At 40.7% G+C, this 24,060-nt stretch overlaps 1 protein-coding gene across 2 annotated transcripts; it reads left to right on the top strand.

Moving 5' to 3' along the window:
- The first annotated feature begins 655 nt into the window (after nucleotides 1-655).
- On the top strand, nucleotides 656-24,035 carry traf2b (Tnf receptor-associated factor 2b). 2 transcript variants are annotated; one of them, XM_049018561.1, is made up of 11 exons: nucleotides 656-855; nucleotides 12,100-12,299; nucleotides 14,335-14,413; nucleotides 14,802-14,900; nucleotides 17,085-17,246; nucleotides 17,403-17,477; nucleotides 18,231-18,305; nucleotides 19,469-19,801; nucleotides 19,893-20,070; nucleotides 20,480-20,628; nucleotides 21,195-24,035. In XM_049018561.1, exons 2-11 carry the CDS (start codon nucleotides 12,118-12,120, stop codon nucleotides 21,411-21,413), a joined length of 1,551 nt encoding a protein of 516 aa, XP_048874518.1. In that variant the 5' UTR covers nucleotides 656-855; nucleotides 12,100-12,117; the 3' UTR covers nucleotides 21,414-24,035. The 2 variants fall into 2 exon arrangements, with proteins under 2 accessions (XP_048874518.1, XP_048874517.1); XM_049018560.1 differs by lacking the exon at nucleotides 656-855 and adding an exon at nucleotides 8,420-8,516.
- The last annotated feature ends 25 nt before the right edge of the window (nucleotides 24,036-24,060 follow it).

Below are 24,060 nucleotides of genomic sequence, written 5' to 3'. Positions count from 1 at the left end.
ATATTTTATATGAGTTTTATCAATGAGAAAATGATAAAGTTTTGCTGAAGTAAGGTAAGTCGTATATAAGTAATGTGTATATAAGAAACCTTGCCCCCCATTGTGGAGATCTGAAATTAACATTTTGGATATCTGAATTTCAGATGTGTACAATTATGTTGTAGAGAGCTGTAATAAAATTTGTATTGGTAAAACTCAATTATGGATATGTGGGCCTGTAATTCTTACTAGTCAAAATGTATTTGCAGATATCTACGATAGGATTTCGTACTAGTAAGAATTGAATTACAGAGCTCTACAGCATGAGATTTTACTAGTAAAAATTGAATTCAAAAAGGCCAAAATACAATGGTAGTCAATGGGAATATATGACTAGTAAAAATCGAATTACAGAGCTCTAGCTTATCTTGAATTCATATTCAAAAATTGTATTTTTACTAGCAAGAATGTTATTTTTACTAGTAAGAATTAAATTACGGAGAGTAAGCCTTGTGGTAATAAAAGACAATTTGGCTTGCCATGTTGGCACCTGGTTTTTCGGACTGCAAGCACTGCTTCTAGACATCATCAGAACTCGCTGATCTCCGACCATCTTCGGCTAGACGGTGGATATTATTTATTTATTATTGACGTCTGGCGTCACGGTGACGCAAAGTGTCAAGCTTCCGTTCCACGGAGGCCCTGTTTATATGTTTGTAGTGGTGCAACGAGAAACTCTTGTGTTCTGGGCGCTAAATATGGCAGAAGACCGCAAGGATTCGCCACTGTGGTTATAATTGAAAGCGTGTTGGAAGTTTGGGAAATGGGAAATTTTAGCTTTACAGACATTCCAGCGCTACATCTGGGGATGGAAAGGTAAGTCGGTAAAGTCACGCGCAGTTTCAACCGCGCCGCAAAACATGGCAGATGATTTTGCCTTTTGGAGTTTCTTTAGTTTTTTTTGTCTCGTTTCCTTGTTTTGTGCCATTCTCTGTAATATAGTAAACAGCGGATCCATGACATCTGAACAGAAATGAATTAAGTAAAAATAAAATGAATATTATTTACAGGAAATTGCAACCTCCTACCTTACGTGAGTTGAACACAGGGGGGCAGCTTTGCATAGAAAACCTGGCCAAAGCGTCAGTGTCAGAATCTTTTTAATTTTTCTGTTTACGAAGTTTTGGTAAAAAGATATTTAAAAATATTGTGTTAACGGTCGGCTAGCATTGTGTTCCATAGAGGTACTCTGCTTCACTTTTCATGATTCTCGAAACAAGCTGCAGTCTCGAATCTGTGTTTGATAAACTATCAAGCAAAACAAAACGGATTGATGTATGAAATTGGACCGCACTGTATATCAAATAAAATTAATCAAAATGCCGTATTTCCTCCAGAGTTTATCGTTATATTATTAAAACGCAATAAGCAATGAAATATAATCATAGGAAGGCAATTAGCGGTTTTGTGAACCTGCATTGACGGGGAGACCAAACAATGTAATGCTCTAAATAAGCTCACGGGTATTAAGAACTTGTTACTTGACGGGAAGTATGTAATCTACAGCAAATTTATAGCCTCTTAGTGTTGCGGAGGTTAAAAGGATGGTAAGCAACAAGTAAAAATGGGACATGGCTTCACCAGCCTAAATGCTACAGCAATGTATTTAAATTAATTAACTTTTAGATCTGATTTACATAATCATTCAGTCCAAGGGTTCCGGATTCTATTTTATTTACTACATTCAGTAGCAGCTGTACAACTTTCAAAAAGTTGTACAGCTCAACTTTCAACTGTAGTGCTGAAAGCTACCCCAGTACATATAAGCCACAAATACTTAAATTATTTGTCCCGTCCTTTAAGCAGCAAGCTCTCCATGCACAGGTCCTATAATAAATTAAATCAATGACCGTGTACAAAAACATGACACCTGACGGTTTTGTTAAGAAACTTCATGGGACAGGTAAAAGCAAGAAATAAAACCACTGCAAAAACGGAACAGTAGAGGGCAGTATTGCGACATCCATCACCACCTCTCGTCTGTAGCATGACAATTCTGCTGCTCTAGAATCAAAAATCTAGAAGCACAGCCAGTACATATTACGGACTAATTGCTTTGTGTATTTTAAGGTGGTCAAACATTGGGATAACGGGTTAGAAGCGGGCCGTGGATGGAAATTGAACCATATTTTTAACCTTCAAAAAGTGTTAATTGTCTTGCTCTGTTAACCCGCAAGCCGAAAGTTATTCGCTGATGCTTGCCAACGTCGGCAAGCATAGCGTAGCAACATTGCTAGTCATTGCTTCAGCACCTTGGACAAGTACATGTTGCATGTGTTTGATTCTTTGGGGTTCTGTTATTAAAATGCCCATGAATCATCTGGAAAAAATATGAAGAGGATGACGAGAAGGAAAGGGGAAGATGGAGCAGTTCACCTGCGCTTGTTGGGGGCTGTTCCTCAGTTCCTCACTCAGTCAGAAACTTTGCTTGGCTTTTCAGATATGCAGTTCTTCCTCTTCTGGTATTTTTGCAGCGTTCTTCCCCATCTCACCTTATGTTTGCCGGCCCGGTTCAAACAAAGTGCCGGTGAACTATCATAATCAATACAATAATTTTAACATGGATGCAGAACTAAGCTTTGCAAATGAGCATCGTAACTAATCTCGAATAAATGCCTGAAATGAACACGAGGACAATGCTGTAACAGATTATGGTTTTCATACATTTTTTTTAATCATCAGCGTTTTTCTGATTCAGATTTCTGACGCCATATAACAACAACATATTATCATGAATGGTGTCTTTGACACTTATGACGATCAGAATAAAGATACTTTGTTAATCCGTGTGGGGAAATTGCCTCTTTGCCTACCCCATCTTGCACTGAATGAAAGTAAACTTGGGGGTCACAGCGGTGGGACAGCCAGCAAGCCAGAGCAATTGGAGTTAAGGGTGTTGCTCATGGGACCAACAACTGCGTTGGTCTGTCAGTCTCAGGATTTGGACTGGTACCCTTCTAATATGGACACAAGTCCAAACCTGCTTGACCACATATAGGATGTTGAAAGCCTTTTTTGTATTGATAATGTGGAACTGCTCTAGAGAAGTGAGACAAACAGGAGGGACATAGGTGAATTTTCTCCTACTAAATATTCAGTGTCCCCCCCAAAGTCACAGAACAACAAGGGACATGTGGTACATTAATACAGTGTGACTGTACAGGACATTTTATCCAATATTTTTAACCACATATCTCATCTAAGAGTGAGTCATGTGTCTGACAATTTAATGTGTACCTCTATTTGCAGTAAAGCCTTTTCATAGTTATCAGTCACATGACATCAGTCACATGACTGTCTCGAAGAAAAAAAAAACCCTCCCAACATGGTGGCCACAATCAAGAAATGAATATATCAGTCATATATTAAAATTAAGATATGAGAACAAACTGCCAGTTTTGAGCACTAACAATCCTTAAACAGCACCTGCCGCAGTATTTCAGTCTCTAAAAACAGAGCACTCCCTGCCCAGAACTTCACTTTGATAATGTCTACATATATAATCTATATGGACAAAAGTATTGGGACACCTGGCCATTATACCTACAGGAAACCTTATGACATCCCATTCTGAATCCATAGGCATCAATATGGAGTTGGTCCCCCCTCACTCTCTTCTGGGAAGGCTTTCCACATGATTTTAGAGTGTGTCTGTGGGAATTTTTGTCCATTTATCCAGAAGAGCACTTGTGAGGTCAGCCACTCGAATTCATCCGAAAGGCGTTTGATGGGGGCTGGGGTCAAGGCTCTGTGTGCGTCATCCAAGTTCTTCCACACCAAACTCACCCAACCATGTGTTTATGGTCCTTGCTTTGTGCCCTGGGGCACAGTTATGTACAGATAAGAGCCTTTCCCAAACTGTTCCCACGAAGTTGGAAGCATAGAATTGTCAAAATTTTTTTAGCATGTTGGGTAGAAAACAGGGGCGGCATGGTGGTGCAGTGGTTAACACTGTTGCCTCACACCTCTGGGACCCAGGTTCGAGTCTCCACCTGGGTTACATGTGTACTGAGTTGCATGTTCTCCCCATGTCGTCGTGGGGTTTCCTCCGGGTACTCCGGTTTCCCCCCACAGTCCAAAAACATGCTGAGGCTAATTGGAGTTGCTAAATTGCCCATAGGTGTGCATGTGTGAGTGAATGGTGTGTGTGTGTGCCCTGCGAAGGGCTGGCCCCCCATCCTGGGTTGTTCCCTGCCTCATGCCCATTGCTTCCGGGATAGGCTCCGGACCCAGTAGGATAAGCGGTTTGGAAAATGGATGGATGGGTAGAAAACAATGTTAGTAAAAAAAAAAAAAGTCCTGTACAAATAAAACGTAATATAAAGAATGCTGGCAGGATCATGAGCTTCTCTTGCTGTGTGACTCAAAAGCTGAATCACCAATCATGTGTTCAAGGAGTTTTGGAAATCATATTATTGATGGCAATAAGTGATGTGGTGATACCGGGAGTTTCACAAAGCATTGTGTTTAGTATATAAACAATGACATCTAGTCATTAGCAGTTCTGGGGGTGAAAACAAGTTAAAGCCAGTCAAAAGTTTGGACATACCAAACTGCCTACAAAGGAGTGATAGTCGCATCACATGACCTGATCACCTGACCTAAACACAGCAGAAGTGGTTTTTGAGGAGTTTGACCAGAGAGTGAAGGAAAAGCGGCCAATGAGAGCATATATGAGGGAGCTCCTTCAGGACAGCTGGACAAGCATCCCAGGAGGCCACCTCATGAAATTGGCATAGAGGAGACAGTAGGGTCAGTCAGTGGCATAGAGGAGACAGTAGGGTCACGATCAAGGGTCCAGTGGTGGGATCACTCTGCCGACCCAGGGATTTGAACCAGCAACCTTGCGAGTCCCAAACAGAGCTGCCCCCCCCAACAAATAATTGTTTTGTTTTATACTTTTTACATCAGTGCATAATTCCATGTATGCTATTTTATAGTGTTATGACTTATATAATGTACAGTGTCCTTTTGACCAGTACTGTATATAAAATTGTAATGATTCTTTTTCCATAAATGAATAAGTGTCAGATGAAGTGAGTGTTAATGGTCAACCGATGCCAATACAAGTCAAACCAGCCCAGTACCACGCCTGGTTTCAGTCAGGTACCATATTATCATTCATTATATGAATTTCCAAATTATAGGTATTTTTTCATTTCACTCAAAATGAAAGCGCAAGAAACTACATTTGGAAATTTAAAACCTTTCATGAAACTATCCAGGAAACTTGGGGTTTGGCCCAGATGTAATCCCCAGCCATGAATGACTGAGCCATCAGCAGCAGTACAGATTACTGTAAGATTACATTTATTTATCCCAGAGGAAATTCTTAACCTATGCATAAAAAACTAGGAAAAACATGGGAGAGCTATAAGTTATACAAGTTCAGTATAATGAATGAGTCTGAGCATTTATGCTTGAGTGTGTGTGTGTGTATGATATATGAGTATTTAGTTATGTACAATGGGTAAATTCTATATGAAATACCTCCTTTATGAATATACTGTGTCTATACACTACAGTAGGTCTCAAAATTAGAGAACAAAGCATTTTTGTAATTTATGAAGTCACTGCTTATCCAAATTCCAAGTTAAATATATCTGTTCTTTTCATGTTATCAGTGAAAACTATTGCAGATCACAAAGTAAACAAGATATTCGAAGGAAATCTGCAATCAGAATTAGAGAACAGTTTGTTTAATTTGACAGCTTTTGGTTGTATTTCGAAATGTTTGGCAATCCCAGTCTATTTGGCAACATTGGTGGCCATTTTGCAAGGTGGCGGGCCTCTCCAAGGTGACTGAAACCCTGAGACATCAGGTTGTTCGCATCAAGGCTGATGGGATAGCTCAAAGACACAGCAAGTTAATCATTCCAAGAGCGTTCTTTCTCAAATTGAAACTACAAAGAAACTAAGCCATTGAAGTCTCAAAACAAAAAAGACCGGTCGTCTATGTAAGATGACCTGGTACGTGACCAGGACGATAGGGAGACTTCTCAGTAGGGGATCAGTTCTACACCACAGCTGAAATTGCTCACCAAATCATTCCTGGGCAGGATAAGAATTTGTCTTGATGGGGTCTCGTCGCTTGGGACAATATGGACTGAAAACCTACTCTGCGGTGACCAAGCCACTCATCAGCAATAAAAAAAGGCTTCATGGGGCAGGGTATGATCTCTGCCGCAGGAGCCAGGCCTCTCATACGGCTACATGGCAAAGTGAATGCTAATGAGTATCAGACCCTCCTTCAGCAATATGCGGTTGCTTCCCTATGAGCATCATCCAATCAGCCAGCCATTTTTATACAGGATAATGCCCATTACCACACTGCAAAAAAAGTGACCCCTGAAGGCAGAAACCGTCATGGTAACGAAACGGCCAGCCCAGAGTCCTGATTTGAACCCTATCGAAAGTCTTTGGAAGATAATTGCTGACAAATTTATGGCAAGCAAATAAACTACAGTTACCAAATTGTGTAACTGGAGGACAAGTGGAACCAAATCAAACAAGGGCCACTATGCTTCGTATTAATTTCTGAATGTTGTAGCCATTCTCTAATTTTGATTACAGACCTCATTTCTTGTTTAAGCCATTTATTTTGCCATTTACACTGATGAAATATCATTTAAAATACATGCATTCTATTCACTTTAACTTTGAAACTGGTTAATAGCAATATTCTAAATTATAAATATGTCACTAATTTTGATTACTACTGTATATATTAAATTTTGAGTGGTTCTCAGTAAAAAAAAAAAAAAAAAAATCAAGCAATGGTGAAAACCTGAAGACAGTCCATTAATTTGATGTCCAAACATACTGTCATCTTGACTGAAACTGAAACTCATAAAACAAAACAGTATTGTAGAGCAAACAAACAAAAAGTCGTGGGACACTGAAGACAGCCTGCAGTGCGGGATGCGGGACTTCTGGGAAAGTTGCTTCAGGCTCCATAGCATCCTGATATAATTCCTGAAAGTGGAGTGCGTCAGAAATGCGGATGCTATAAGTTGCTATCGATTTCCTTGTCTGAATGCAGTCACTTAAGCATTACACTTCGCAACAGCGATGATGTTTTTAAGGCCCATAGTACAGTGGGGCATTGACTTTGAACCCTTTGAGCTAAGCAGACGAGATGATGAGTCAGTGACTTTCATCAGCATGGGGAATTGGAACTGCCCAATTATCAGTATCGACACTGTCTAAATCTCGATTTCACCATGGAATGCAGTGTTAGATGCCTATGAGATATTACCATGGTTGCAGCATCCTGGTTTTCCACATTAAACTGTCAAGAGTACACTTACTTCCAATGGTCTATGAAAGAGTTTGATATTCAGGGGACACAACTTAAAAATTAAAATATAAAGGACTGTTTATTGGGGGGGGAGGGGGGGATGAATGAAGCCAAATTAAATATTTGGAGGGACATATCCATCCCGTCCCACTTGGTCCCTACGCCCTTTGCTTACTTCAAATTAGAGTAGATGCCAGTATGTAAAATTCTTTGTCCGCCTATATTTTGTGAGGACTTTCTTTCAAAGGGATTGGTTTTCTGTTTGATATGTAGTGAAATATTGACAATATTATTCAGTTGTATTTTCTATATACATTATGACTTTATCACATTAGTATTTACTTTGTTAGGAGTTATAAGTACATAAGTAAGCCCATTGTAGCTTTCGCTATTAAGAAAATCAGACGTTTTCTTTCAACTGTTTAATAGGCTAGCTGTTGTTTTCACTGTACGTAACTCTTCTGAATTTGCGTTATATCATATATAAGTGGCACACTCATACATAAAAAATGTGTTATTATATTAATTTGTTTTATTTATATGAACAAACATTCCTAATGATGCGAATAATTTCAGTTTCAGAAAGTATTATTTAATTGTTAGTTTTTCTTAATTACTAGCCTATTTCAATTGTGTCATCCCGTCCAATTTCATCCAAACTTCGTCGCACATGACAGTGCGTTCCAATGTACCCGAATTCATACTCAAATAGGTCATAAAGCATGAATGACAAATAAAACGTGTATTGTCTATACACACCAATTTTCAAAAATCTAATTTATTTAAGCTATCTCATCCAAAAGACGTTATATTACGTTGTTGCGCCTGTTTAATAATTAAATCCATTTAATTAGTATTTCACTTATTTCTTAGCTCGTATGTGCGACTCAGTCGGTGACTAGGATTGTATACTACTTCGAGACATTTAGCAAGCCATGTCATTCTCATACATAAATGATTCATAGGAATACCTGAATGAAAGATAAGTACTTCATGTAATAAATAAATTATTGCGTTTGAGAGCGGTTCGTTTTATTCAGCCGATTAATTTCATCCGAACTATATAACCTCTACTATACTGCGTTGTATAAAGAGGCGGGGCTTATGTTACACCCAGAGTAAAGTCGGAGGGAACAGTCGCGAAGTATATCCGACAATCTGACCGCCGTACGTGTCTGTAAGTATGTCCTACGAGCGTTAAGGTCCGTTTTGATTATGTTTCTCCGTACCGACGAGGTGCTCGTCTTACGTGCCGCTGTACTTCCCGTCTTTGCAGGGGTCGTAGTTGAAAGTGCGTGTTACTCCGCGTAGGCCTTCGTTATGTTATTATTTTCGCACGTTATTATTATGCTTTTTTGTTAGGCCTGCTTACTGAGAATTTAGTAGCATACAGACCATCTAACATTACTACGCGCTTATCTGCTTTATGCTGAGGGATTGTTTTGAAGTTGCTTAGTTTTTGTACAAAAATAATTACATTGCTGACCACGTCCCTCCTCTGCCCGGACTATGGGAGGGTCGACATTTGTTATTCTTGTCGTATAACTCTGCACTGTAGTAGTACTGCGAAACAAAAGTTTGAAATGGCACTAAACCATATAATTGCTGGCGTGGCAGAGCTGGAAGTGTCTGTTCCTTCTGGTGTGACAGTTATTATTCATGCGAGACTGCAGTAAATGAGTTTGTTGGCATATATATTTATATATAAAAATGTGTGTGTGTGTATATGTGTGTGTATGTATGTATGTATGTGTATATATATATATATATATATATATATATATATATATATATATATATATATATATATATATATATATATATTCTGTAATGTGAACATGTTCTAAACTGGTTTTGCTTTGTTTACAATATCCGTTGAAACGTAACTTGCTGCGAGCGGTAATTCGAGTATCGCGAGACTTCCGGATAATTTTTTTTGAAAGATGCTTTAGTGTAGATATCAGTTATGTCTTGCTGTTCAGAGTAAAGGTTAATTCTTTTTTTCTGTAACACTTTTGAGAAATGTCATTACCAGGGGTCAACACAGTCGCGAAGTCATGAACATTTTGTTCAAAATGCAACGATATTTTTAAATTATTTTTAACCGCAGACGTGATATTTAAAAACGTACCTTTTGGTATTGGCACATAGGAGTCTTCCCGCGGACACGTTTGGTCATTATAATATTATGTAATTCCAATATGGTAAATTAAATGTTTGTGTACATTTTATTTAATTGCACGATTCATTTCATATAAAGTCATATTCCATCTAAAGAAAGATTGTATACCCTGTATAGTCATTATGGTAGTAAATTCAGTACCAGGGATGTCATTAGGCCTGTTTGGATAGAAAGTCACCTGTCATGACAGCTAATTATAAAGGATATAACATGTTTTTTCCTTTCATTGTTCATTCAGTTTAGTGAGTTCATACAAAAAAAAATTACAATCTTTTTTGCCATTTGTGAATTTGTAGTTCATATGGATTAGTTTTTTTTTCAAGTTGAACTCTGTTTTGCATATGTTAGTTATTGTACCTTAGTAACGACTCTCTCTTATTAACCAGGAACAGGTTTTACTGATAAGATTAACAGTCATAGGGTATGTGTGGCATATTGACTAAAGGTTGAATGGCAATAGCTCTCAGACAAAAGAGGACTTTCTCCTCCGATTTCTTTTATAATCTTAATGTTTAATCTCCATGACCATAAGATCCTAAATAAAGCCCCACTGTGCCTTCTTGGTTGACCACCTTTTATGGTCCTCCTTCCAGGAGAGGAGAGGGCCACACACACACAACCAACCCATTGCTGGGCGCACACACACACACACACGCATGGTTTGGTAACTCCAGTTCACATTTGAATGGATTTTGACTGTGTGTGTGTGGGGAGGGGGGGGGGGGGAACCAAAGTACCTAGAGGAAACCCCATAACAACACGGGGAGAATTTGAAAACTCCAAACACATTGAGCCAGGGTCAAGACAACCAGTCCCAGAGGTGTGTAACAAGAAATAGCAGACAGTCTTGTTATTAAAATTACAAACTGAACTTCTGGTTTCCTTTCACATCTCGTAGATTTTCAGGAAATCCCTTTTTGTCCCTTTAGTGTTTCTTGTAATTTGATCCCTTTTCTATTTTAATTTTAAAAGTGAAAACCCAAGTGATGGTGCAGAGCACCGTTATGGGATTTGTCGGGCAGTGGGAGAGGGGGATCAGATACTCATTTTGGTCAGTATGTGGGCGTATGCTTTTCCCTTGAACATGAAAGCCTTATCAAAAGGGAAATGTGCTGTAGACTGAATTGTTTCCATGAAGGCCTTACTACTGGTAGTGCTCGTCATTAGCTATGATAAAGATGTTCCTGCTCTCTGTTTTCACATTTGTGTAAGAGTTCTGTAAAACATTTTTTCCCCATGCTTACAACCTAAATAAAGTCAAGTAATGCCATTAAGAAACTTGGATAAATGTACAATTATTTAAGTTTTTAAAAATGCATTAAATATAAAATGCTATGTATTTGAACTTTTCAATTTAGAGGACACTAAAACCAAGTATCAACATTTACTTTGGTATTAACAAAATCGAGTCATGCTTTAAATATTAAATTCCATAAAAATGTTCACTTCACTGTAGACAGCTACAACTCACTGCAGAGTTTTTAGTAGGGTATAACTAGATGTATTTATAGATACTCAACCACTTCACAGAACCCACAACCAAAAATAACATCTTTAATAATAGCTTCTATTGAGCATAGGCATGGCTATTTTGTACATTGCATTACTGATTTGGCTCTATCAGTAAATTTATTCTGTGGTACTTTTTTGCTGGCTGTAATGAAACCCTCCTGTATTAGGACTGCTTCTCAGTTCATGGTATTACTAAACATAGAACATCCGTGCTTCAGTTTAACAAGATGTTCTCAGTGGTGGGTGTGAACCCAACTGACAAGCTAAACACGGTTAACATGTTTCCAAAATAGATTGCTAAATTCGTAGAAGAGGTCACTCACTTCAACCAACTTTACTGACATGTTAGTAGGCCTAGATAGTTAGTAAGTGAAATAATTAACATTTTAGAAATTCTCCAGCACTTTGACTAATCAACTACTCAACATGCCATCAATTGTTAAAAAAAACTAGGAAAAGGGAAAAGCACAATATCTAGGCCCCCTTTAATTACACAACATGCTGTTCTGATGACATTTGTGTTGTATTATAAATTTTGCTCAGATATTTTGTGTGGATGTGCTTGACTTCCATCATTTCAGGTGCACTGCTGGACCCTGGTGACAGGGAGGTGTATTACAATGACCTTACTGCATATTTATTTGCAGAATCACATCCAAACACCTCAGGAAATTCCATTCTTTGAACGCCATTGGCCCGATTGTCATTTTCACAGGATGTAATGGTTAAGATAACAAAAATGACACAGACAAAAAACATCTGTGATAGAATAAGATGAGTGCCATTTATAAAGGTATTTAAGTGGGTGACAGTACTGCGTAGGTGTCTGTTAATCTTTGCTGCATTCTTGTTATAGCACTGCATGTGGTTAGGCATGCATGATGCATGGTATGCAGCAACTGCTGTCGGATGTCAGAGCGTCATCTCTGTGTGATCTCGGTATGATTGTTAGTCATTTATTTTTATGTCAGACTCGGGATTTGGAGCCTACGTGACTTTTTCGTTCTTTGTGGGGTCGGAATAAGCTTACGTGTTTAAACCTCTTCCTCCTTCCTTCCTCCCACAGGACACTGCATGCTGATGGATGACTATGGCATCTTTGGCTCCCGCTCTGGACATTGCAGCAGCAGGGATGCCGCAACAGATCCTGTCGGTGCCCATGCAGAATAAATACCAATGTCAGCAGTGCAGCGGCGTCCTCCGGAAGCCAGTTCAGGCCCCGTGTGGCCACAGATTCTGTGCTCAATGTCACAAGCTTCTCACCAGGTATCTGGTCAATCCAACGCCACTCCCTCCCAGCTCACATGCACACAGTGCTTCATTCTTTCCTTACCTGGTGAAGGTGTCTTCCCATATTCTGCTGTTTCCATTGTTTTATCTATTTATTTCCTATCATCCCTTGCTCTACTGCTTGGCATGTGGTTGCTCTCGTCAAGGGGGACACACCATCGCTGGTAATGGCAGCTACCCTCCTCTCCAGAACCCCAAGTGGAGAAAAGATCCTTCTGCCCTTAAATCTGCAGTGTTTCAAGTCTGTAGCTGAAGATTTGCTGATTTGTGGGAGTCACGCAATAAAATGCCTGCAAGGATTCAATCCAAAGGCCTTGATAGGGGTAGAGGGGACTGAGAGGAGGATTTAGCAGCATTGGCTTTAATCAAAGCCCAGAATCTCTGATTTGTACGTTTGTACGATTGAACTATGTCATGATTTGAATTCTGCTTCAGCAGCATCCCATGCAGGAAGAAACTAGCAGGGTGATTTTGCATCGGTTTGCAAAAACCGTTTACAGGAAGCTGCTGAACTTGCAAGCTCTGCATGTGGCAAACAACTCTGAGAAGCATTAACTCTTTATGAGAGAGATGTCGTTTGGCTTTGCATGTTAAATCATACAGCTGATTTTATTATGCATGCCCCCAGAGTGCTTTTGAATTTTGCTGGGAATAAACAGAATCTAAATAGGTGTATTCTTACTATTCACAAAGTGTATTTTTTTCTGTTCTTTTTTTTTTTAAATCATTTACGGAGTGAGAAGCGTGGTTTGACTTTTGTTTCTGTGTTAAGGTTCTGTATTTCCCAGTTACTCTGGTTCATCACAGAGTGGTTAATGTTGTCATAAGTGCATGCAAAGGTGGTATATTTATTAAGGTAACTACAAAGCGCCTTGTAAATACGTACTTGTGTGACAGATGACTTTTACACTTCCCACACACACACGTCTAGCTACTTTGCATTGGTGATCTGCAGAACACCCCCTTTTTTCATTTTTGTCATATGTGGACTTTGACTAACGATATTTTGCTTGCAGTAAGTGGACAGAATGAGTGTTCTTTACGCGATTGCAGACACCCCCTTGGTTTTTTTACGAAATTGCTTCTAAATATGCATGACAGGCGACGAACGGGATTTCCCTTCTGTGGTCTGTTTCAAGTAAACGATAGTGTGCAGTTTGACAGCGTGATGCTCAGAAGTTGGTGAGAACATCACCCACAAAACTACATTTCTGTCTGAAAAGTATTTCTGTCCTATTTCCAAATAAATGGTACCACTATATGTGACCCATCACCACGAAATGAGTCACACTGGTAGAAATACACCCATAAGACTCATTTCGTAGTGATGTGTCACATATATGTCAGGGCTCTTCAAATCTGGACTTCAATTCCAAATCCAGGCCTTGTCTTCAGTTCTCCCAGGTAGTTAGTTTAATAATTACCGATTCTGATTGGCCACAGAGGCTTCACACCTGGCTCACAGGTAAAGGAAGGCTGGAAAACCAGCAGTGCTCGGACCTCGAGGACCGTGATTTGAATAATCAGGATATACGTTTTTCAGGATGATCTATTTCTTTATTTTGTATTTTTTTTTTTTTAAACATGAGAACTGGCTCACATTTTTTCATGACGAATCTCATGCTGGTTAATTGTGAAACAGCCTCTGGTTGAAACTGGGATCAGGAACACATAGTAACATTTGGGTATATGTGTCCAGTCTTGACAAATTATGGTTGAGGGGATTTGAAGGAGCAGCAGAAAGAGGCAGCAAAACAAAGGTCAGAAAAAAGAACCGCAAGCCAATTTATGGGAGACCACGGGATGAAAGCAGTCAGCAGGTTCCCACCCACTGTGCATGACTGCTGGGAGCCAATCTCACACGCATGCCATGAGGACTTCAGCCCTTATAAATCCCTTAATAATTCATATGTGGTCCTATCAGACGCAAGAAGATGACTGGGTGGGCGTCCTCTCCTCCTGTTTCTAATTGGTCACCGGGGTAAAAGCGGGATCTATGTGTCTCCTCCAGCTCGGGACCCAAGCCCTGTGAAGCATGTCAGGCGGAGGAGATTTTCGAAGCAGAGATATCCATCCTCAAGATCAGCAACGTATGTTTCATGCCCATGTTGAGCAGGGTCCTCTGCCCTGGGTGTGTCTGTACATGCAGTAAAGGAATGGCTTACTTCCAGTTCTGTATTTTTACTTTCCATTCTGTTAATATGTTTTCCAAAGCAGAACATGGAGTGATACTTTGGGGGAGGGAGGGAGTTTCCTTCATTTACTCTTCCTGTAACTATTCTCATACTTCCCGCCCAGTAGACAAACAAGCATGCTCCATTTGCTAAGTACATTCAGTCAGAAACCAATAGTACCAGTCAGTGCTTGCATTTGCTTACTCAGACGGGTCAGGTGGAGACAGATCACCCTCCATTTGTGTCTCAATCACGTGACTCACCTCGTCATCACATCTATGTCTGTTTGCGGTTTCCCTGCCAGGCTTTTCCAGACAATGCGGCACGGAGAGAGATTGAAGGTCTACCCGCCAGCTGTCCCAGCGAAGGCTGTAATTGGAAAGGAATCGTGAAAGATTACGAGGTTTATACATGTTGTTTTTTTTCCTGCCGACCCATGAATCGAATGATTTTTTTTCTCTTTGCTGGTTAATTTACCTGCCAGCTGTTTTTCTCTTCTTACCCCCATTGAAGACTGAAGGCCATGGAGACAAAAAGGCTTCCAATAAGGCTTCTCTCTAACAAGATGCGACCTGTCTACCTCATCTCCGCCTGATTTATTTTTTAACTCTTCTCCATACATGAAACAACTGGAGGAAATGGCAGTGATTATTTGATTATTTATTGTAAAATAAAGCACTGATGTAATATAATAGTACAATAGTATACCTTGTATTCATTAGTTTTGGAGGATTTCGCTCGTCACCACATACTGATAACTCTGTTAACTGCTGTTTGCCTTTAAACTAAATGAGGAATTTCTCTGAACGAATGGAGTTTAGGAATGTCTGGCGTTAAAATTGCACAAGTACAGGGTGGGGTGATGGTAAGACAGTGTTGGGGGTTCAGTTCCCGCCTCCGGCTCTGTGGGCATGTGGGATTTTTTTGTGTAGGTTTTTTCGGTCTTTTCTTCTCAGGTATTCTCCTGTGTCTCAAACCACAGGCATCTAAATCGCCCCCAGGACATGACTGTGTGGGTGTGTGCATTGACCAGGTTGACGCCGGTTTAAGGCCCCCACGCTTAGGCTCTAGGGTGACCTCGACACTGTAGTGTGGTAAACGGATGGGTAATCCAGACAAGGGCAAAGATTAAAATGTCATGTGGCCATAGTTGTTATGCTATTGCTAGGCACTGAATGTGCCCATTTATGGAGCCTGGAAAGTCCCTTTCAGTTTCTGAATCGTAGGTACTTTCCTCTAACAGCTGTGGTTTTCATGCTGTTTGTTTTGACTTTGTAATGGAAGATATATTACTGCAATTCATCTAATTTTGTTTCTGACTAGTGTAAAAGGTTCCTGAAATCCCTGCTTTAATATATGACAAATATGACAATTCTGAAAGTGTTTTCTATAAACTTCTTAATAGCTATAAATTGAGCTGAATAAGAATGATGAAAAATAATAATAATTGCACCCCATTAAAAAAGTAGGTAATTCACTCTAAGTCTCTTTTTAAGCCTTTATTTGAGTGCTGTTTGAAAACCAAATGAAATGGCTGGTGATTGTACTTCCAAAGAAATGAGTTTGGTTATTACATGTCTTAATGCTTTGCATGCTTGAGTAATAGGTTACCAGATTCACAAAGTTTTCCAGTCCAAACTAAACTTGATAACATCAAATGGAAAGTTACTGATAGTACACAGTAATGCCTTTGTGCGTAATTTCATGGTTATAAATTGACCTGACTCATGATAGGTTGGCAGTCTGACTGCGAAATGAGGAATCTGTTTATGCAAGTTAGTCATTGGTCCCCGATGTGCGTGCAAGTCCTGTGTTTGTGGATGCCTGCAGTAGATTAGTACATAATAGACATATTATATTATGTCAAATAAAACATAGCATAATGTGCCAAAGTGTGAAATGCATGCAATTATGCAGTAGGTTATGCAGTAGCAGAGGCCATGTACGAATTATCCAATAAACAGGATAACCAATACCAATAAACATGATAAGCTCGTGAAAATGTAGCTGAATTGGATATGTAACAGGCAACTGGAGGACTAGGAACCCAAGAGATTTTTGGCTGTGAGTTTTCTTGATGTGTGGTTGAAATGTCTATATCTAAGTTAGAAGGGGAAGCTGGGCAAGGCCAGTTTGAACATGGTTAGTAATGAGAAAACAGGGTCCAGTCATCCATTGTGGGTTGTTCCCGCAGCTGTGGTGAATATGGTGATTGGTTGACTTTTGCGGCCTCCGCTGTTGACGTCACGGGGGCTCGCTAGACACGGTAGGGGGAGTTTAATTGGGTCCGGTTTTTCCGTAAGGCTCATGCACTATAGTAGCATTTTCAAGGAATGGGTTGGAGTTGTGGGCTGCAGATACGAGCAATGGTCTAAATAAAGTGGTCGATCTGCCGCAAGGAGAGCATGGTTTGAACCGGCTTCACGGTTGTGGTTTTGGGAGTCTGCTTTCCACCCACGGAGTGTGTAGCTGGGCTGGATGGTGCCGCTGGTGGGGCCGGCGGCTCATTTTCTCAAGTGGGGTGTAAGAGGGTGAGCAGTGGTGCGGCGAAAACTTAACAGCAATGGCACATTTTTTTGACCCATAGGTGCAGCATGAAGGAAAGTGTAAATATGAACGCATCCTGTGCAAAGCCTGTCACCAGCCAGTCATGCGCAGTGATCTGGAGCGGCACAGTGACAGGGTATGCGAGGAGAGGACCCTCAACTGCAAATACTGCAAAGCCTCCTTCAGTTTCCGTGACATCAAGGTAGGAGCTCGCCGCTCGAAATGGCCGTTGAATCTGATAACCAAGATGTCTCTGATATAGTAGTCGCTCTCATACTTACCAAGTATTTTATGCTGGTTTCTCCTTGGTTTGGCTTACCACTAACCATATTGCACATCAACCCCGGATATCCTGCAGGCTCATGACGAAGTATGTCAGAAATTCCCCATCCAATGCAAAGACTGCGGCAAAAAGAAGATCCCACGAGAAAAGGTTTGCTTCCTTATTACTACAATGGGAACATTGTAGTAAAGCTGCCGGGTTTATGAGAATAGTATGACCCGGAAAAATTACCCATATTTCGAAACTGTTTTTCCTCCCTGTTTTTCTGAGAACTTTTTATCAAGCATCAGCCTGTATTGAGGGTTGAATAGTTCTCGCTAACCCTTGTTCCCAGTCATTGCTAAAAAAAAACCTGTCTGCTTCTGCTTCTTTAAGTAGACAGAGCAGAATGTTGTTCGACGAGCTTTTGACTCCTCTTGTTTTATTTATCTCTGCAAACTTTCCTAGTATTGTTTTGGGTTTTTTTGTCTAAAAAAAAAAATGTTTCATTGAACATCATAAGGCAAAAAAACACAAATACAGTCAGAGTAATGTGGTTTTTTAAATAATACCCAAAATCTAAACACCCACTCAACTCTTCACCATTATATGGAGTTCATTCATAATTCTTGTCCCAAATCCTCCCCCCGCCCATTATGCACTGTTGCAGACAATGTCCCTCCTATAAATTGTTAAAACAAAGTATTGAAACCCTTCTGAGATCATTGTCAATGTAAAAGGCACTTAGTAACATCACTTGTCCCTTGAAATAAAATAAAGGAAGGGGAGAAATAAATGTATATATAAACGAAATAATAGGGGAAAAAAAACACTACTGGTGTACAACAGCTGCCCTCCCCAGGCGTATTCCATGAGGGCTCTTCAGTAAGTCACCCTGACCTTCGCATATTTTCCCTCTTCCAGTTTCCTGAACACAGTCGGTCCTGTGGGAAGTCCAAGGTTTCCTGTCCATTCAGTGTGCTGGGTTGCAGAACCGTTGTAAGTGTGTTGACATACATTTTCTCAATCGCGTGTCAGTTGTTTCCCAGAACCAGTATTGTTTTACCTAATCAAGTTATTCCGGTTCCTCATTCCAGCTATAGGTCATTAGCCATGGGCGTAACCCATTATTCATGTATTTTCCTGGTCCTGCCTCTCCCATCTTGGATTTCTTTTAAGCCAGATGATTACTGTAGAAGGCAGTAAGAGGATAAGGAAAGGGTTGGGTAAAATCTATCTCATGCAGGGGTGGTGAGATTTCCTGGCACAAGAAGTAGTTAATTTAGTATTTCTCGGCCTGTTCCTTGGACACCCAGACAGTCCATGTTTTTTCTCCCTCCCAGCTGAAAGAAAGCGCATGGACTGTCTGGGGGCCTCTGAGGACCAGTTTGAGAAACAAACTTAATTGCATGGTATTGCATTGAAAGCTTTGGGAGTTGTGAAAAGCCAGTGCTTCTCGTAAGCAGACATGCAGTGCTGTAATACTCTGTATCTGTAATTCTCTCACACCCTGTCTAATCTGCCCTGACACAGAGGCTTTAGAAATGCTGGGGATTTCCATGACGTTGCTTAGCAGATTTTAGATTTTGAGACTGGTTTGCCGCCGCCGCTGCTGCTGATGCAGACACTTATCTGATTAGCATGATAACTCAAGCAGTACTTGATGGTATCTAATCAAATTTTCAGAAAAATTGCACTGAAATTAAAGCAGTCCCTGTGGCAGCCAATAATGTAATAATTTTCCGTTCTTAATGTAATAAAAGTTGATAATGTAATAACTGGCCAATGATCAGAATTCACTTTATTGTCCATGTACAACTGCATGTGCTAGGAATTTGTTTTGGCAGTATCGGTGTTTACATTTACAGACATGTCTGAGGAATACATTGTTGTTGTTTCAGAAGCATCTATTTTGACATTGTACTGTTACCAAATAGAGAGAAGATGTCCAGTGGTGATGCAGTGTGTTCTTATATAGGCAGTGCTGCTTTGTAGCTGGACAACAGATAATATCTATTGTCCACTGGGTACATATTTTCTTGGAAAGCACAAGCTTGAGATAAAAAAGCCTCAGACTGGAAATGGGGCGACAAACATTTGCTTTCAAACACAAGTTGGGGAGCGTTGAAAAGAGGACTTTATCCTGCACTGATGTGTTGCAGGTAGAGAATGAGAAGCAGGCTGAGCATGAGCATTCCAGCATCTCGGAGCACTTGCGCCTCCTGCTGGACCGATTATGCCAGATACAGCAACTGGCAGAGGATCCTGGGGAATGGCAGATGGACTCGGGACTGGGGCTGTATCTTGCGCCTGAGGAAAAGGAGACGCCAGTGAGTCGAGTGGGCCAGACCACCAACCTGAAGCAGAAGACGACAGCACTGGAGAACATTGTGTGTGTGCTCAACCGAGAAGTGGAGAGGAGCTCATTCACCTTGGAGGCGTTCTCCCGGCAACACCGGCTGGACCAGGAGAAGATCGAGAACCTCGCAAATAAGGTGCCAGGGATTAGCTGTCACACAGTGCCGGGAGGCGGATGCTCACGCAGTTCCAGAGGTTAACATGCCCCCCCCACCCCCTTCCAATCAGATACGGCAGATGGAGCACACACTCACTCTGAGGAACATCCAGCTGACCGAGACGGAGCAGAAGGTGCAGGAGCTCGAGTTCTGCACCTATGACGGCGTCTTCGTCTGGAAGATTACAGACTTTGCCCGGCGTCGCCAGGAAGCCTTGGCGGGTAGATCTCCTGCCATGTTCTCTCCAGGTCAGATTCTCCCACACCTGGCTTTCACCTACCTGGTCTTAGAGGCCTCAGTCTAGAAAAGGGGTTGGCATTCCTATGAGTGTGTACACGTGAATAAGGATAGCCTTAGTTTGGGGTGGGTGGGGTGCATTCAGCCCAGCCACGTCTTTATGAGGTCCTGGCCTTCATGTCAATAGTATGTCTCACATCACAGTTACACCACAGTGCTTGGCCTTGATGTACCCCTTTTGTGTTTCATACCAGAACCTCTTTAGGTGCATTCTGTAGAGGAAGCAATCAGAACCAGCCTGGATCGGCTTGGTTTTGAACTCATTAGAAATGCATGCGGGGTTCGTGAAGTGTTTTGGAATGTAGGGTGTCATGCAGTGCAGGGACTTTGTCTGAAGGCAGCTTCCCATTCCCCCCACAGCTTTCTTCTCCAGCAAGTACGGCTACAAGATGTGCTTGCGACTCTACCTGAACGGCGATGGCACAGGTCGTGGAACGCACCTCTCGCTGTTCTTTGTGGTAATGATGGGGAAATACGATGCCCTGCTCAAGTGGCCCTTCAGCCAGAAGGTACAATGGCTCCCTCTTTCCTCCTATAAAGGGCCACTATTATGCTCTTCCAGTTTTTCCCTTTTCCTTTAGTGTGTTATATGGCTTTATTTGCATGAAAACAGTCTGCAATGTCTTAAGGCCCAAAGTACACGCGTGAAGAGAGATGGACAGCATGAGGAAAAATAATGTTTTTGAACATTGAAGCATGTAAATGCATTCTAGTACACCCCAAAAATAAAATTATAAACAGTGACAATGAGCCTGTTTACCCATGCTGACAGTTTCTAGAGTAACAGCTTTGCTCTAAATTCAAAACATGGCTGCAACATTACATAAACAAAGCAGCATCTTTCTTACTTAAGTAGTTCGGGGTTAGTTTTGTAAAAGAAAAATTTTAATTTAATTTAATGAGACGTGATCCCTGGTGAGTCCATTACTGACATTATTAAAAGAAAGCAGGCCTATTTTGGACGTTGACCTAGATTGACTGTGGGCGGTTCATCTTAGTTAAATTTTCTTCTCTCAGTTGTGTTTCTGACACCGCTTGTCCCTCCCTGACACTCCACTACCATCTCTTGACCTAGGTGACACTGATGCTGCTGGATCAGAACAATCGCGAGCACATCATTGACGCCTTCCGACCCGACGTCAACTCCAGCTCCTTCCAGAGGCCCACCAACGACATGAACATCGCGAGCGGCTGCCCTCTCTTCTGCCCACTGGCCAAGCTGGCTGGCAAGAGCTCCTACTTGAGAGATGACACCATCTTCATCAAGGCCATCGTGGACCTCACAGGCCTCTAGCAGTCCTGGGCTGGGCTGTGTTGCACTGTTTGGCATCTGTGGAAGATGGCCATTATAAAAAGCAAGCAAACTATTTCAATAAAAATTATATTAATTATAATTATTGGCAGCAATGAGGATTGAAAGGCCACAGTATTCATCTGATAGACTGATAGTTTGATGTTTTGAAGCCTCATTTGCGCCATACACTAATAATAATTATTAAGAATAATAAATATATCAAATCCAGCTATATGTACATAACATGTACATTAAGTGTGCTATTAAGTACAGTGGTGCCTGCAGTTCACAAACACAATCCGTTCCAGGAAAGCATTAATTTGTACTCGAACCAAGGCAATTTTTCCCATACGGAAGCATTGAAATTCGAGTAATTCATTCACAAGCCTACCACATATTATTTTTCGTTAATTAATTTCCAGGTTTTTATAGTGAAACTAACAAGAAAAACACAAAATATTATGTAGCGACGGGCGGACCGAGGCATCGCGAGAGCAGAGAGAGACTTGACGGAGAAATCGTGCTCTTTATTAGTAGTGTTTATAAATACCACAGCAGATACCCAACGGGCACCGAACCGAATACACAAACGGGCATCACAAGGTAGTCAGACGGCGAACTGCAAGATGCACACACGATGGAAGATTTACAGGCACTAAATACACGCGAGGATCAGACCGGGTACATACAAGACACGAGCAAACACGCGCGACAACGGAAATGCAACCATTAACAATTACAACAACAATAAGATCTTCGGGCTAGTTACAATTGCACGTGGGGCATGCTGGGACATGTCTCCCGCCGGTGATACGCTAGTATAAAAAGAGGAATCTGTTCGTCGACCAGATTTTGTACGCGAACCAATGCATTTTTGGTCGCGAACCAAATTGTTCGTAGGTCAATGCATTCGTGAACCACAGGCACCACTGTATTTCGAATAGTGAATAACGTATCCATCCGTCCATTTTCTAACCTCTTAACCTGAGCAAGGTTAGGGGGTAAATTAGTTCATCATCACTTAATATACTTATACTTAATAATACATATAGTACTATTAGTTGGATATTATTATTACCAGCCATAGCCCAAAATATTTCAGCATTTGCCCTTTGGTAGCATCTGCTTGTCCCAGGTCTGCTTGAAGGGCGAGACAGAGAGCAAAGACATATACTGGCCATTGTAGGCACTGCATTATCACCTAGAGCTTTTCTGACTGTTTAAAAAATAAGCTTGATATGTGAGAGCATGATATCTATCTAACTTGTATTTAGTCAGCTTATTCACCAGTGCTTCATGAATCGGAGGATGACATCAAGTAACTTTCAAAAGGAATGGGGAAGTGCATTGCTAGGACAGTTCATATCAGGCTCCTACAAGCAGGAATGGGGTCCCACAAAGCAAGGAAAAAGCCCTTCATTAATGAGAAACGGGGATGAACCAAGCAAGTTGGCAGAATAATGTATACACAGGCGCATGGCCATAAATTGAGAAATGAATGAAACTAAAATTTTTGCTGCAGTCTTTTTCACGAGGTGTAATTTTCACCTGCAGTATTTTTTTTTGCCTGGTGGATGTAACTCTGCCAAGCTTTGCATGCATCCGGTGTGCAATCCCCAGCATATCTATCAAAGCCTACTTAATATTCCTAGTTGTAGTTTAATATTAAAACTTAGTTCATATTCAACTTGTCTGCATACCGTTATGGTCAAGCAGGCAGACTTTGTATACATACAAGTTGTGCTTAGCTTATGTGTACAGCAATGACTTTCCAGTACGCCAGAAGACTACCTATTACTTGCGCTTGTGCAGTCGATGCATGTGAAGTTTGATAGACCCAAAATCTAGGCTCAACATCCCCAATGAAATTTATGACATGCGCTCTGTGCACAGATGGCACATGGCTGAGTGCTGTATGAACTAGGCTTCAGTCCATTTAGTCTTTTCACTGTGTATTTATGGGGCACTGTATTAAAGGTGAAAGGTTTGGGGGTGGTGATACACTAAGATGTAATGGGCAAAAATGCTCTTAGCGTTTTACTCTTTGGGTTGGGACCCCAAACTGCACCATAGACTCTGTGATGCTGATTATTAAAGTACTGTGCAAAAGTCTTAGAATATGATATTTAAATGATCTTCATGTTGGTGCAAAACATTGCCATTATGTCAGTTAAAGTGATCCATTTTGACAATTTTAAAACCTTTTCTGAAGTCATCCCAGTATTTAAAGCAACCATCCAATGCACCAATTTTTTGACTACATCACTAGTGCACCTCATATGACTAATCAATACCTCACTTTTTAAACCCAGACTTTTAATACTATTGAAATGAATTAATGTTAACCTGTGATAAAACATGTCAAATACCTGGAATGATAGAGGTGAGTTTGGGAACTGAAGCTGAGTTCATCTAGTAATCCAACAAAAAATAATCTTGTTAGTTTTTATTGTGTTTCTCTCAATATGCATATAAATTGTACTAAATTGTGATTTTTATTCTGGGCAAATACCTGTACAAGAAAGACGGCTTTAAACATTTTCTTTGACTTTTGCACAGTTCTGTATACATGCTTTGTTTTAGCATCTACTAAATAAATAACGTATAACATCCAGTTTTAAATTCCAGATTTACACGTGTGAATTTC

The sequence above is a fragment of the Brienomyrus brachyistius genome, chromosome 7 (genome assembly GCF_023856365.1).
Source record: "Brienomyrus brachyistius isolate T26 chromosome 7, BBRACH_0.4, whole genome shotgun sequence".
Lineage (NCBI taxonomy): Eukaryota > Metazoa > Chordata > Actinopteri > Osteoglossiformes > Mormyridae > Brienomyrus > Brienomyrus brachyistius.
Note: the sequence above shows the minus strand (reverse complement) of the source record. Positions and strands in the feature narration are given on the sequence as shown.

Excerpts from the sequence above, each read along its gene's own strand:
- traf2b (XM_049018561.1), top strand. The coding sequence starts at position 12,118 with ATGACTATGGCATCTTTGGCTCCCGCTCTGGACATTGCAGCAGCAGGG. Across the intron at positions 20,071-20,479 it reads TCCTGCCATGTTCTCTCCAG|CTTTCTTCTCCAGCAAGTAC; the intron begins GTCAGATTCTCC and ends TTCCCCCCACAG. Across the intron at positions 20,629-21,194 it reads AGTGGCCCTTCAGCCAGAAG|GTGACACTGATGCTGCTGGA; the intron begins GTACAATGGCTC and ends CTCTTGACCTAG.